General features: G+C 51.5%; 4 protein-coding genes across 4 annotated transcripts; 3 read left to right on the plus strand and 1 right to left on the minus strand.

Annotated features, from left to right (window-relative positions):
• Positions 1-5,010: 5,010 nt before the first annotated feature.
• CLUP02_04622 (uncharacterized protein) lies at positions 5,011-6,416 on the plus strand (the record flags this gene model as incomplete). The annotated part of the gene is made up of 2 exons (XM_049283633.1): positions 5,011-5,076; positions 5,154-6,416. The coding sequence occupies 2 exons, from the start codon at positions 5,011-5,013 to the stop codon at positions 6,414-6,416; spliced, it is 1,329 nt and encodes a 442-aa protein (XP_049140776.1).
• Positions 6,417-7,821: 1,405 nt separating this feature from the next.
• On the plus strand, positions 7,822-8,529 carry CLUP02_04623 (uncharacterized protein; the record flags this gene model as incomplete). The annotated part of the gene is made up of 4 exons (XM_049283634.1): positions 7,822-7,870; positions 7,963-8,076; positions 8,242-8,379; positions 8,468-8,529. The coding sequence occupies 4 exons, from the start codon at positions 7,822-7,824 to the stop codon at positions 8,527-8,529; spliced, it is 363 nt and encodes a 120-aa protein (XP_049140777.1).
• Positions 8,530-8,616: 87 nt separating this feature from the next.
• On the plus strand, positions 8,617-10,942 carry CLUP02_04624 (NmrA family protein; the record flags this gene model as incomplete). Its single annotated transcript, XM_049283635.1, has 9 exons — positions 8,617-8,683; positions 8,742-9,041; positions 9,113-9,301; positions 9,369-9,780; positions 9,917-10,004; positions 10,057-10,126; positions 10,407-10,505; positions 10,545-10,749; positions 10,804-10,942. 9 exons carry the CDS (start codon positions 8,617-8,619, stop codon positions 10,940-10,942), a joined length of 1,569 nt encoding a protein of 522 aa, XP_049140778.1.
• A 174-nt stretch (positions 10,943-11,116) lies between these two features.
• Positions 11,117-14,796, minus strand: CLUP02_04625 (uncharacterized protein; the record flags this gene model as incomplete). The annotated part of the gene is made up of 8 exons (XM_049283636.1): positions 11,117-12,134; positions 12,383-12,588; positions 13,015-13,137; positions 13,205-14,092; positions 14,145-14,347; positions 14,410-14,520; positions 14,592-14,672; positions 14,727-14,796. The coding sequence occupies 8 exons, from the start codon at positions 14,794-14,796 to the stop codon at positions 11,117-11,119; spliced, it is 2,700 nt and encodes an 899-aa protein (XP_049140779.1).
• Positions 14,797-15,186: the final 390 nt, after the last annotated feature.

Consider the following 15,186-nt stretch of genomic DNA (forward strand, 5'->3'; position numbering starts at 1 on the left):
AGAGAAGCGTGCTCCGCCACAGTGCTGGGTAAATAGACAGATTGGGTGAGGCGGCAGATCCCATTCTTCCGGCGGTGGACGCGCGGCTAGGGTGAACCCTTCAAACCCAAACTCAAGCCTCGACAACGGCTGCGACAGGCGATGGGTAGCCGGCACAACTCGAAACGAAGACTGTCATCTCACAGATCAAGTGCGCAGTTGATGGGAGACTAGAATGGTGCTAGTGACGTACTTGTGGTGGCTCGTGGTGCGAAATGGTCGACAATCTGGTAAGGACAGCCCAGTTAAACCGCCGGCAATGTTCATTGAATTTTGTGTTGCAGAGCCTTCAACACCAGGGTTGGCACGTTGCATGCAACCAAGTTGTGACAGCCAAGAGTTGAGTTGAACAGCGGGATGGGCTGTGAAACCTGTACAGCTCGATCCAAACTCTACTGCCGGAAAGAGAGGTCTTCAGGGTCCTGGCCTTGTTCCGTGGCGATGGGATGATGGGATTATAACCTTGAATCAACCACAGGTACCAATGCTGCTCCACTTCCTACGTGCCTATCAATCAAGGTGAGCTCCGAGGCACAATTGCAAGACTGAATGAAATATCGACTTCAAGTAAGATATGCCTTGAGCAACCCCTATGATGGTCCAATCGCGGATGCTGGCACGGGGCTGGAAGTTCGCCGGGCCATCGGCATGTCGGAGACACGCCCCGAGCTCATATTGAAGATTAGGGGATTGAGGATTGAGTGAGTTACGTCTGAGCTCAACCAATAAGCTAAGCCCAAACAGTCTTGGATGCAGCTTGAATTGCGCGTTGCAGTGTTCCAGTCTTGGGGATTGAGCGGTTACCTGTGCCGAAAGCTGGACGAAACCAGCATCTCTGAAAAGTAGCGTCGAACGTGCTCTACGAATAGTCAATCGAGGAAGCGTAAGACCCCTCCCCCACGAGTCAAGGGCTGATTCGGCATCTACAGTGTGGGGGGAGAATGAGCAAGAATTGCGTGTCGGTACGCATAGCCGTAGCCTTGTATGCGTCAAGCTTTTTGCGTCCACGATCCCCTCATCATCCGTACGAATAGGCCGCTTAGGACCCGGCCGACCAGATGCGCGGTCATGATGCTGACGGTCCGCGGAGGCCGCTTTAACCAGTCGCCAGGGAACTGCCCTGAATGCTCTTGACTCCTCAAGAGACAGGGATTGCTCTTTACTCCCGCGTATTGTCCCCGTTCAGTGGAGCCCCCAGGCATTGGCCAGTGGGTTTGGTATGGTTGCTGACATCTCAATGTCATTGCGAGATTGACGGGAAGCTTGACATGCAAAGCGCTGGGATTTGGATCCAATCCAATAGAATAGACCTTGGTTTGTTGGTTGGAAGGGATTTTCAAATCTTCACCACAGTCCCTTGGCAGCGGAATAGGTTTGTTTTTCTTTCATCTGGTCTAGATGTCAATTTGAGAGTCCGGCAACAGATGTTTAATCCGTCGCATGTGTGTTTCCTGGATCCAGAAAAGTGAGGTGATTTCATTAATATGCCGTCATGTCTGAACACCAGCCATTTGCAACGCCAAGGCGGATGGATGCCGGTGAAAACAATTCCTCCTGCTTTCAGAAACCTTGACTACCGGCGGCCTTCCCCCATACCTTGCGTACTGAGGGCTGTCGGGTGTAGAACTTGAGACGAAATATGACAATAGGCATTGACAAGATTGGCACTGGGCTAGCCTGCCAGATGGGAGGATGGTCGATCGAGCCCTGTCGGGTTGATAGAGGGCTGTCGCGAGTGCGCTGAATGGTAGCGTTGATGTGTGTGTGTGTGTGTGTGTGTGTGACCCCTTGTGGCTGCTGCGAATTCAGGAAGAGAGGTGCAAGGAGTCGCGTGCGATTTCTCTAGTCCCATAATTATACGGATAGAGGAGCTCGTGAATGGTTAGATCAGTCGATGGAAAGGCGATACGACGGTGACGGGCAAAATCCTCATCGCTGGCAAGGTGCTGACCACCGGTTCCATGTGGGGATGGTTGCGAACAGCTTAGCTTAGGCCTGGGCTTCCCAGCGCCACTGCTTAAGCTTGTCAGTTGACTATGCCGATCCCAGATTGTGGTGGTCGCCGACCTAGGCCCGGCTGAGGAATTCAATGGTGGCATGCTGAGATTTTGTCTCAAGCTTGAATAGGGCCGGCGATCACAGATGAGACTGGGGAAACAAGTCGTTGGTCAGTCCCCAGCACAGTAGGTATCCGTTCAATGGTGTCCTCGGCCTTGCAGCCAGCAGGACCGGCGCATCGTCCTGCTTGGCTCGATTGTTGCAAAGGATGTGAATGTGACTTTGAAGACGCAGTACTTTATGTAGATAGGTACTCCGTAGTTCAGCTTGACTGCAGTCTGGGTTTGGGCCTTTAACGCAACCCAGCCAACGAAGGACCCAGGACCCAACTGCCATTATGTAAGTGCTGAGAGTTTGGAACTGTATTTCGTAGAACGAGAAGAGAAGCGAGGCGCGCGGGATGCTGTCAGAAGTTACATTTCATCTGGTTTGAAAGACTGCAATGGCTTGGAGCCTTAGACAACCGGGCGTGCCAAGACAGCTAGCATGCGAATAGCGTTACGGGGCTTGACGGTTCCTCTTCGGCTGGCGATGCTCGTTGTCCGACGGACCACCACTTTTCCCCTGCTCTTTCTTCATTCCGCTGGAGCTAAAGTAGCCGCTGTCGGGATTCGGAGCAAAAAAAGCAGGACAGATAGCGCCGCTCATCTGACAAGGGTTTCGCAAATTGGTGCGATGTGCTTGACTGCTTGCGAAACCAACTGAGATGGGTTTCTTGTGGCGCACAAAAAGGCATGCTCAAGCCTGAGTGCGCCTGCAGAGCTTTTCAGCCTAGCTACCTACAGTGGCTAATCCTTTGGAGAGATGGGTGCCGGGGGTGCCTGATGATTGGAGAGGATGACGGCAGATGGGCAACAAGGTTGTGGCTGGCGTCTGGGGCTAGAGCGAGGCAGAGAGACAGCAACTGGTCGCCAGAACTTGGTTGACTGTCTTTCAACGACGACAGTGACACATGACAGCGAGGCATTGCTGAAGCCTGAAGGTCCTGCTGAGTGCGTTCCTAAGGTAGGTAGGTGGTGGTGATGGTTCTTGGTCCGGATGGATGGTGATCTGTGGTTCAGGGATGGTCGAGGGCATTCAAGAGCTGGCAAAGACCAATATTGGGTACGTGAGTAATTGCGAATAAGGGCAGCAGTAACAGCAACATCGGACCAAACAAAGTCAGTCATCCGTTGACGTGCCGAAGTGATGATGCGGTGACTGGTGAGCAAGGGGAGTAAGATGTTACTCTGTAGAGCTGGCAGAACGTAAGAGGATCAGAATGCCGAAAAGCTGTGCAGGATGCAATTACCGTACATAGTGAGGCAGGTACCTACCCCCGTACGCATACTCCGTATGGGCACTTCGTCATCAACAGTTGTCTGTACGGAGTACGGGAGGACGGGAGGAGGCTTGACGAATGATGGCTGTGCTGTGCAAGGGCTAGGTACGCAGTTCGCCGTGAAGGAAGGAGTGGGCGGGCACTGGGCAGGCGTCGGAGGATGGAGCGATGGCCATGGAAGGCGCCAAGACGCGTGGCCCCCAGGCCACCAGGCGCAATGGGACAGAGGAGGTACGAGAGTACCTTATTTCGTACCTGCTCTGAATCATGGCACTCTCCTCAGCTATACTTAGGCACCTAGGTAGTAGGTATCGTAAATCTCAAAACTTCCAATCTCCAAAAAAAATCAACGACAGACTGCATTCTCGGGGATGCGAGGGAAGGTCCAGACAGAGTTGAGCTTCCCGCCGCAACGGTAAGGTAGGTACCGTCATAGAGGGAATCCATGGAACCTGGCAGTCAGGAAGGCAGGTTTGAGGCTACGAGAGTTTATGATGATGGATGGGGAAGGGCCCGAGGAACGGTGAGCAGAAACCCGAGATTTGCACCTGCCCCGTACCTTCATCCACACACGATAACCTTCCCGAAACAGCACTCCGTTCCATCTTGAATGGGACGGACTGTGTCTACGTACCCAAGCAGCACACGCAGCAGGTGCGAATTGCGGTAGCTGCACGCGAGTCTGAGCCTCTGCAGGAAAGAGCCTAGAGCCCCCCGGGCCAAGCGAAGCAAGGAGCGACATGAACAATTGCCTGATTTGCACATGCCCAGGGTCTCCTTCTTCTACAGGCTACCGAAGTGCCTTACTATGGGGCAGGTACGAATTACATGTATCCGTACGAAGCAAAAGTACGTACTGCGTATACGCAAAGCAGCAGGGATGCAGCGCAAAAGATGAGAAACCCAAAAGTCTTGGCATCGCACCCACTGTTGCCGTGTGTTCCCACCTTCTTGCTACTCACTGGACAACTACGCGTTGCCCGCGAGCCAAATCCGCCCTTTCTTGCTTTGCTTGGCTTTGCTGTGTGTTTCGCTCAGCCAGCCTACCGTCAACTCCTACCGAAAAAATGGTCCATCCGTTTAAATGAACGGCGGAGCCCGCTTCTTACTACGCCGCTCGTGAGTCGCTGCTTGCACCCCCCGTCGGCCGCTTCTCGTCCCCTTTCCTCAACATCTTGTTTTCCTTCCTATTCCCCTTTCTCTTCGAGAACTCTTCGAGTCGGTCGCATGATCAGTGTCTGTCTACCATTCGCTGTCTGACGCTGTTACACCAGAAAGTCGGCATCGAGATTCACCATCCTCCCGACTGAAGGAAGATACACGGCCACCAACAAGTTTAGCCCCGAAACAGGCACGAGTACTTCACTACGCACGACGACATCATCACGACCAGCCACACGACGTCCCGATTGCATTGAATGTGCTTGTTGGTTCGAGCGATTAGACTTTCCGACTTCAAGAACGACCCGATCTGATTCCCGAGGGCTGTCCTTTGCCGATTCAAACCACTGCAGGACGAGCACACGACACTCTAAGAGGAACGGAATACGCACTCCTACAACACTTTTGGAACCCCGCGCAACTTGAACATCATGGCCGACGTGAAGCCTCCTAGCGGCAAATTGCCGTATGGCACTCCTGAAGGCGGCTGGAAGGCAGTACACACATGGAGAACTCCGGACTGGGTAGAACCAATTGTAAGGATCACGGCCATTTCGCTGCTAGACCACCACAGCCGCAGCTCCACGTCATACGATTCCTCAAGGCTAACCACCAGCACCAGCTGATTGTATCCATCATGCTCATCGGCTTGTACGTCAGTCGTAGAAAGAACTACTCGATCCTCCGCCGCGGAAACGCGACATATGAACCTCTATTTGAAGAGAGAGGGGACTCACCCCGCATCTCCGACGAGTCCTACGATCCTATCCGGACCGATCCTTTTCCGCCCAAATACCGTACCATCTTTGGATGCTATCGCGTCAAAACCCCGAACTCTAGCCGTTTTGCGAGACACGTTCACTCGAGAATTCTGCAAAAGTTTCCCTTCCTCATCGAAATGTTCTACTGGGCCATCTCCTTCTTCTTCTACCGCATGACCGCAACTCTGGCTCAGAGCTACTACGGCAGCAGAAAGGCTGTCTGGGATGTCGCCCAGGAGCACGGCCTGTTTCTTCTCGAGACCGAGGCCAAGTTCTTCGGCGAGGGTACCAGAACTGGTCCCGAGCGCTGGGTTGAATGGCGCGTTTCCCATTGGTTCCTCGAGGGTGCTCAAATCGACGACTTCCGTGGCATTTGGCTCACGATCCTGAACCGCGGATACTCTCTGATTCATATCCCTGGTACCGTCGGCTTCATTGCCTACTACTTCGCCATGGCTCCCACCCACGCCCGCTTTTGCACTGTCCGTCGCACAATGACCTTGTTGAACATGTGTGCCTTCATCATCTTCATCTTTTACCCGTGCGCGCCGCCCCGTCTGATGCCCTCCGAGTACGGCTTCGTCGACACGGTCAACCTCGAGAACGCCGAGAGTGTCTGGATGAGCGGCAAGTTCGTCAACAAGCTGGCTGCAATGCCCTCTATGCACTTCGGCTACGCCTTCGCCATTGGCTGTGTTTTCATCGCCGACTCGGCTATCCTCAACCTCCTCTTCGGTCGCTTGAGGAACTACCTGCTGCGCAACGACTTGGACAAGTCGCTGGATATTGATGACGTCGAGCTCAAGGAGATCCAAGAGAACCGCGCACGCTGGAAGAGCTGGGCCATGTTCTGCTTCGGTGTCTTCTACCCGAGTTGGATTCTGTTGACAATCGTGGGCACCGCCAATCATTACCTGATGGACGCCTTCGTCGCAACCTTTTGCGCGTTGGTTGCGTACCTCTGCAATCGTGCCTTGCTGGTTTTCCTCCCCGCTGAGGACATGTTGCTTTGGGCCTTGAGACTGGAGAAGCCGGTACCGACGACGGGCCGCATGAAGAACATTGCTGTCCGGTAGAGGTTTGGTTGTGTGGGAAAGGCGCGTCAAAACGACATGGAATCAAGATCTCTTTAACGAGTCGTCCATTTAAAGCATCGCAGAGGCGTTGGGAAAGGAATAATGGCCTCCTTTATAATCTTTGCACACTATGCCCCTGGGTCAATCCCGTGTGTGCCGAATTAGCACTTATAATGAAAATCTATCCTGTTTGTTTGTCAATTCTCCGAAGCTCCGCCACACCCACATTGATGAAATGTCCAATTTTTAAGCTCCCGCGACATGTCGCTTGTTCGTATCCGGTGGATCTAGGGAGATCCGATTCGATTGTCCGTGAAAAGGATCAACTGTCTGTATAACGTGTACACCATGTCATTGGCTTTTTTGAATGAGTGTAGGCCACTTCGGGACATTGTTCGCTGACCCTGCAGGACTTCTTTGGCGCCCGGCTGATCCTGGGAGCAAAAGGGCTGTCTGTACCCGCTGCCCGACTTCATTTGCCAAGCCGAGATATCCGTGCGGCGTATGGCCTGTTTGCCTGCTGGAGCTGCGGGAAGCGGTGGCCGACGGGGCCGGGATCCGGTCTTTGAGGTGATGGATTCGGGCCTTTATGGTAGAGTCATCGAGATGAGGATATGGGAGTTGTTTCTTGGCAGTCCCTTGTGCCAAATTCTGAATTATGAGAACGTTATGTCTTTGGAGTCTTGAGGAGAATGAAAGATTCGGAGAGTACCTGTGGTTACCTTATGCCAAGATGGCCGTGAACTACATCGTCTGAAGGCCCAAAGCTGAGGCCATTTCTTTGCTCTTGCTCGCGACGTGCTGCCAAAGTTCTCTACCTAGCTAGCTACACCGTCAGTAGGGTTCCTGACTTCGCTTTCGCTTTGGGGACCACCACAGAACCCTCCCAATACCCGAATTTCCGAGACATGATATCGCATAGCCCGCGTCTTGAGAGTCTGCCAATGAGTCGGCCCGCGAAAAGGTAGTGATAGGCAGCAGTATTTGCTTTAGAGTCTTTAGGCAGCAGTAGCTAGAGATGCAAGGTCAGCATTGAAAGGAGAATACGTCACTCGGCTGCGCCTCTGTACATCATTCATTGTCCCATTGCTCTTTATTACTCCTTGCACTTGTTTGCGTAGGCGCAGTGATCTTTGATCTGCCAAGACGCGATGGAGTGGTAGAGAGGTCAGGTTTACCGTATGGATAGATTGAGGTCGCATCAATGTGCGTTGGTTGTATGAGTTCCGTACCTTTAGGGCCATGTTGCTGAATTGCGTAGGTGAGTAGAAGAAACATCAGGTACGTTATTTGAAGGTACGTTATTTGAAAGCCGTATGTCGAGACTTAATCCTTTTACTCCCTCGTCCAACCTCGTTAAGGTGCCTTATAACGATTGACCCTCTAAGCTATTCATCTGAGACAGATGTTTCCATCTTCCAATGAGTGGCGTATGCCTCAAGACGATGTTGGTGGTGCGTATCCTATCTGGGTAAAGATAACATCGTAGATATCGAGGCCAGGTTGTACGCAACAAGCTGGGGAAGTCCGCTAATCCAGATTTTAGAGCAGCAGCAATCCCACGAGCAGTATGTCATAATGGAAACCTTTCTTTGGTTGAATACTTTGATTGTTTCCACCCCGAGATCTAAATCAAGCAACTCAGAGATCCGAAGCCATGGTCAGCGGTCATCGAGTCTTGGTCTTGAATGATTACTCATCCCGCGTTTCTCGCCAACTTATGTCATAGAGGTCGAAACCTGCCTTTGATCATTAATCAATAAATTGGAAGCTGAAGCGTACAATACATCTGCGCTTGACATGTGCACATAATTCTGCTCCCGAGTGGGCTGCGATCCAAAGACCATGACAAAGACGACACCGGGGGAATTATGTCAGTCCTGCCACGTCTTCTCAAGAATAGCCATCAAGGCTTGCTATTACACAAGGGACGGCGACTTCAGGACATGGAAACTGATAATTAGTCATCTCCAAAAAGATTGTAAATCGTAGACTTGGCTTGTTAATCATTAACTTCATCATCATGACAGTCTGATCTTTGGGGTTTGTAGAAGGGAGGCATCGCCCGCAAGCCAAGGCCACTTTGTTCAAGATGGATGTATATAAGGAATAATGAGTGTCACCATCATTGAGTTGATTGACATTATTACCAAACACGATTTTCAAAACAATCATTCAAAGCAATCATCTATTCTAAACCATGTCCGAATTGCAACAAATCCTCGTCATCGGCGGCACTGGTGCCCAGGGAAGACCAGTCGTCAAGGGTAACTTCATCGTTCTCGACAGAACCAAATCTGCACGCCACTCTAACATCATTCACAGCTCTCGCCGAAACCAGGCGATACAGCGTCAGGGTCCTCACCCGTAATGTCGACAACGCCCGCGCAAAGGAGCTTGCCGCTCTGCCCAATGTCACCCTTATCCAGGGTAAACAAGACAGCCAGCAGGATCTCCACCGGGCGTTCAAGGGTGTCTACGGCGCATGGGTGAACACGGACGGCTTCACTCTGGGCCAGAAGAGTGAGCTGTTCTATGGTATCCGCGCGTATGAGATTGCCAGGCACGAAGGGGTTCAGCATTACGTCTGGGCTGGCACCGATTATGCGCTAAAGAAGTCGGGATGTAAGCAACACTTGAGGGCTTCTTTTTTCTCATTCGAGCTGTTGAATTGCGTTGCTGATTGGCTTGAACAGGGAACGAGAAGTACCATTGGGGTCACAACGATTCTAAAGGAAGAGTCACGGATTTCATCTTGGCCCAAGGCCAGGACGGCATGAAGAGCTCCGTTCTCACGACAGGTCCCTACATGGACATGCTCTTGGATGGAATGTTTCCGCCGACAGAGCAACCGGATGGTTCTTTTCTCTGGGTTAACCCTGCCAGTACGTAACAATCCCTAAGTCACATCATTACCACGATGTCTTGAGCACCAACCTAATAATATTACAGAGGATGGCAAAATCCCGCTTATCGCTCTCGAAGACGTCGGCATCTACAGTCTCTGGCTCTTTGACAACCTCAATGAGTCCGCGGGTCTGAACCTGGAAGTGACGACCGACGAAGTCAGCTTCGCTGACATTGCGAGAATCTTCACTGAGGTGACAGGAAAGAAGGGTATCCACAAGAGCGTGCCGTTTGAGGAGTATGCGCCGCTCGCGGAGCCGTACCCGGGTGCCTATGTAAACTTTTCCGTCGGCCCGGAGGTTGCTCGGGACGAGTCGGATATGACCTGGAGACAGAATTTTGGGGCGTGGTGGCGGTTCTGGGGAGAGGGCATCGTCAATAAGAGGGACTTGGAGTTGTTGGATCGAATTCATCCTGGTCGGATTCGGAGCCTGGCTGAGTGGATGCGAAAGACTGGGTATGATGGAAGCCCTAGGCCTGTTCTTAAGGGGGTTGAGGATTGGAGGAGCAAGCTGCAAGCAGGGATCTAAGTTGGGTTGATGGTGAAAGTAGGTAGGCTGGGCTTAAACTGAAGTGGTGTTCGCAGCCATCAGACAGCTTATCACAGTCCATTCCGGGCGCTACGGCGGTACAATGATTTTGTTCCGAATGGAGTATCTTTTCAATCTTACCCAGATCTTTGTAAGAACCAATGCCTCAAAGGGGATGGTGCTTTGTCGAGTTCACCACATAGTTCAGAATCCAGCTTGTCCCATCTCCATTTTGGAAACCCAAGGGAGTATTTATGGCTTTGTCATTGAATAGTGAGCTATGGAAACGACACATAAAATTTGAGTTTCAACTCAGTTATCAAAATTAATACAAATAGGCAAGGAAATCATCACTCGAAAACTCAATCATCATCAGTTTGGAAATTAGCATCACGCCTGCTTCAAGAACATCAACAAACTAGCATATCAGAGTCACTTCAGTCCTAAGCAATGACCTCAAAACCGTCATCGGATGAATCTACCCCGCCAGATACCGGGTCAATGAATAGTTTAAAGCGGCTTCATGCGCCGCAGAACTACTTGCGCATCCCAGGCCTCACGTTTGACGAAATCCCGGGCCTCATCCCACCTGAACACTCTGCGGCTCTCTACTATCTTCAACCCAAAGACTTCAATCTCAATCTCTCATGGGGTGAATACTATAGAAAGTTAGAGCCCTTCGATTGTGTAGCCAAAAAGTTGGTCGACGTGTTTGATTACTCCATCCAAGAGCTCAAAGAAGGCATCGAACCCAAAGTCATGAGACTGAGACATGACACCGTTGGAGACGATGATCCCGAGCCAGATGCCTCCTTTTGGGACGATTTCTTCGAGCGAGTGCTTGGTAATCTTGGCCATGAGGCCGAGAAGTTTGGCATGACCTCTTTAGACGTCATGTGGATTGTTTACTTATACACCAGTGCTTGGGAAAGTACGTCTCTGTCGTGTAGAAACCAGAAGGCGGGGTACTGGCGCAAGGCGAATCTTCATCACTTGCATGATTTGCTGCCTGAGTGGGTTGAGATGTTGAAGACTAAAAAGTTGAGGTGGACAAATGTCTTTGGCGAACTGTTTGGAATTGGGCGATGAGGGTTAAGAGCCGACACCGAAAATACCGCGGCATGTATATTTGATCTATTTTCTTCTATGTTTCTCCTGTCTATGTCAAAGCGACTTCTCGATTTCATGCTTATCTTCTCCGAAATGCACTATGTGCAGAAAATGCCATCAGATTGAACATCCACTCATCGGGAAGGAAGCTATCTAAACACCAGCCCGAAGGCGCTCTGCAAAGTCCTTGACTGTGGTTATCAGGTCCCCATCCTGAGAAAGGCCGAGGCCCTTGGCCTTCGAAACATCGAAATAAGCCGGCCAACTACCGACGATCGCCTCAATCTGCGGGCTTCTCTCTTCGCGCACCAGTTTCCTAGCCTCTGCACCTCCGACAACCTCTAGCGCATTTAGGATGTCCGCCACGGTGACAGTAACGCCGGGCAAATTGAGAACTCTAGAAATCCCAAACTTCTCATGAGGAATGCCCTTGATATCCACCAGATTCTTGACCACCGTCTTCGGAGAGCACACCCACATAGGTAGTTCCGGCCTCACTGGTAAGATGTTTCCCTCACCTTTGAGCGACTCCCTCACAATGCCCGAAGCAAAGGAGGAAGCCGCCGCGCTTGGGGCGCCCGGACGGACGATGATGGTAGGTAACCGCACAATTCGTCCATCTAGCAGCCCACGGCGTGAGTAATCTCCCAGAAGCGTCTCGATTATCAGCTTCTGGGCGCCGTACGAAGACTGGGGAATCGGGCAAGTTGTCTCGGTGTTGATCTGGCCCGGTGCTGCAGGACCGTAGACTGCCAATGAGCTGGGGAATACCACAACAGATCCACGATGCGCAGATGCTTCTTGGCGCAAGGCATCGAGGATTATGCGGTGGCTGTCGAGGTTTACGGCAAGGCCTAGTTCCAGGTTCGCTTCCGCGCCTCCAGACATGATGCCATGGAGAAGGTAGATTGCGTCGAAACGCGAGTGACTCGTAAGAAGAGAAGCGACTGCCTCCGATGATGTGAGGTCTGTTTGAAGTGATGTCACACGAGATGCGTGAGAGAGAGCTTGGGGCGGAATGGGAGGGGTTGTTATGTCTGTTGTTGTGAGATGGACGGAAGGCGATGAGAGAAGGAGGGCGGTGATGAGCTCCTGGCCAACGAAACCGGCGGCCCCAGTTATGAGGATGTGATCTGCTTTAGATGCCATATTGCGATTTGAAATGTGTATGCTGTACGAGAGAGTAGCGTAGAAGAATTTGACACTGTTGCTCGAGCTTGTAAAGCGTTCACGACAGGATTGAAAACCTGTGAAACGAAGTGGTAGGTGTTTCGATGAACTCGATGAGTCTGGGTGTATGCAGTACGATGTCTGGAACAGGAAATTTCTCCAACGATTCGTCTACGTCTCGAAGTGATTCAAATGCGCCCATTCAGCAGATATCCTAAACTTTATGCTATCCACATGTCCCTTCCTTACCCTAACACTAAGTAGTACTGCATCTTCAATGGTGACATAAGCATCATGGGCTTTCCTTCAACTTGACCTTTCTCCGAACTCTCTCCGTGGATGCACCTCCTCACCGGGAAGAAGCCCGGGTGGCAACGCTTACACCCCGCATGATCTACGGCCCCGCAGCGATGAACTCGATGGTTCGCGGCAGTAAGATCGCGGGGAGTATCGGACTTGTCACCGAATCAACGGTCTTCTCGGTCGATGTTCCAGCGGTTAGCAACTTGAAGGAGTTAAGAGATTGAAGTTGAGTAACAGCTTCCTGTTTTACCCAGTTCTAAGGATTAACGTTCTGTCTTATTAATGACTCTTTTCTGTTTTCTCAATCAACCTCAGTAGCCAAGTCTATGAGGCAGTGAGTTCTGCAGTCGCCTGCCTTAATCATTGGTATCACATAGGGAGCAGTACTAGTGACTGCAGGTGGGCTCGACTTCTTAAACTTGCAAGGCCAAGGCTTAGTAGATGGCCCTGATGAGCTACCTACTGCATACACTTAGTTTACGGGATACTTCATGTGCTAGACACGGTTTTGTGCTCTCACAAGGTGTGAAGAGGCGCCCGCAACACTACGATGTACTTGTCGTCTGAACTTTTCAAACCTGAGATCGCCTCTCGGCGAATTCATGAAGCTCCGCCTCTGGTCCGATTCCATTCTTCGCGTCCACGTCCAGCTCGCCCAGGCGGTTTGTTGCTAGGTCATCTCCGAATAGCTCCGCAATTTCCTCTAAGGATTTCCCGGACTGCCAAAGATTAGCAAGAGATCGCGTGCTACTTGATGATATGACTCACAGTCTCTGGCAGGAAGAAGAAGTAGAAGACAGCGGCCGCTAGGTTTGTTGCGATGAAAAGTGAGTAGTACCTCCAGCTAACGGAGGCGATAGCCAGCGGGGTGACTTGCGAGAGTACGATTGCTGTAACAGACTTGGCAGCAACGGCAAATGCCAGACCCTTCGTTCTTAGGAAGAAAGGGAACAGCTCCGATGGAACAACCCAGATCATGGCATTGAAAAAAATGGCGTAACACATGGAGTAGATGAAGATGGCGCTGATGGCCGCCCTTGCTCCTGCCTCATTATCGTTATTCTTGTTACCATAGACTGCGCTGAGAGCCATGCATAATGCAATCATGGCACTCAACACCAGAGAACCGCTCCATAGAGTACGTGTTCGTGGCCAGCGGTCTGCGACGACGAAGAGGTAGATGACCTGACCCAGAATTCCCATCATGCCGTAAGCACCACTGATCAGCAGCGCCGTTCTACCAGTGAACCCGACAGTGGCGTAGAAGATGTTCTGAAAGTTCTGTATGACCGAGGAGCCGCTGAGCTGTCCCATGGTGACGATGAATGCGGCAGTGAGTGTACGGCGGACGTACTTTCTGGAAAACAGTGCGCGCAAGGCCGTCATCCAGTCCATGTTGCCCTGAGACCTCTCCAGGAGAATTTGCTCACGGATTTGTATGAGTTCGCGTCCAACCAGATCATCGTTGTCCGCAGCCCCATGTAGGTTCGCCAGGACGGTTCTCGCTTCTTCGTATCGATCGCGCAGTATAAGCCAACGGGGCGAGAACGGTACGTAGAAGACCATTACAGAGAGAAGAACAGGAATGGGAAGCTGCATTGCCAGTGGAATCCGCCATTGGCTGTCCCCCATGGCAAATGCACCTGCGTAGCCAACCTCGAAGACGGTCAGTGTATGAGAGAGAAATAGGATGTATACATGCACATACCCAATTAGCAACGCCAAAGCCGATGGCTATCATCATTCCCTGAAGTCCGACAAGGAAGCCACGACGCGCTGGAGGCGCAACCTCGGCAAGGTAGATGGGGACAACCGAGAGTAGTTGACCACAGCCGATGCCAGCCACAAGACGGCCTGCTATCATCATGCCAACTTGGACGGCGGCACATTGGAGTATGGAGCCAATGATCGCTGGCAAAAACATCAGGAACGCATCCATGGTATATGCTTTGCCACGAGCGGGGAGAACGAACTCAAGATCGAAGCGAGAAGAATCGTGTACTTTCGACTAACTTTGTCGGCAAGGTAGCCTACTGTCATTCCTCCGATGGCTTGACCAGCATTATAGACCGATACGATGGCGCCTGTGAAGACAAAGAGTCAGCGGTGCCTCCGTGCCAAATGGGATGTTCCCGGGTTGAGTGGATAATATTACCTTGATAGCTAGTGTTGACCATAGACGGTCCATACATCTTGAGCTTGAAACTGTCATGGCCAAAGGTCGTGGCGATAATTCCTACTTTGAGTTAGTATTACCTGAGCAGCTGGACCCCAGAAGTTGGAAGCGAACCAGAGTCGAACCCATAGATAAAGCCACCCTGAGCGGCGACAAGCGCCACAGCGACGATGAGGAAACCCATACCAAAGTCACGAAAATACTGACAGTAGGGGTGTGTGGGGTCAAGACAAATCTGGGGAACTGTGGTTCCATTATGTAGGTTGAAATCCGGGGCATGATTATCTTCTATATCAAAATGGCTATCTACCTTGCCACATATTCGGTGCAAAGGTACACCGATAAACTCGGCTTTACGCCTTAAAGATGCTGCCAAACAGGAGGCCAGAACGCAGCAGTCATGACGAACTCGTCTAGTAACCATGATTGCCCCGACTCATTTCGGCAGATTCCCTGAGCTGGCTCAAACGACTGGGGAGTTAGAGCATGCGGGGACGCGGAGTCTCCGCATAAGCCTCGAAATCCCACATCATGAACGTCTCGTGAGTGGTCGATGAAAGACTTGGCTGCGTCG

Source organism: Colletotrichum lupini, chromosome 2, assembly GCF_023278565.1.
Source record: "Colletotrichum lupini chromosome 2, complete sequence".
Classification (NCBI taxonomy): Eukaryota; Fungi; Ascomycota; class Sordariomycetes; order Glomerellales; family Glomerellaceae; genus Colletotrichum; species Colletotrichum lupini.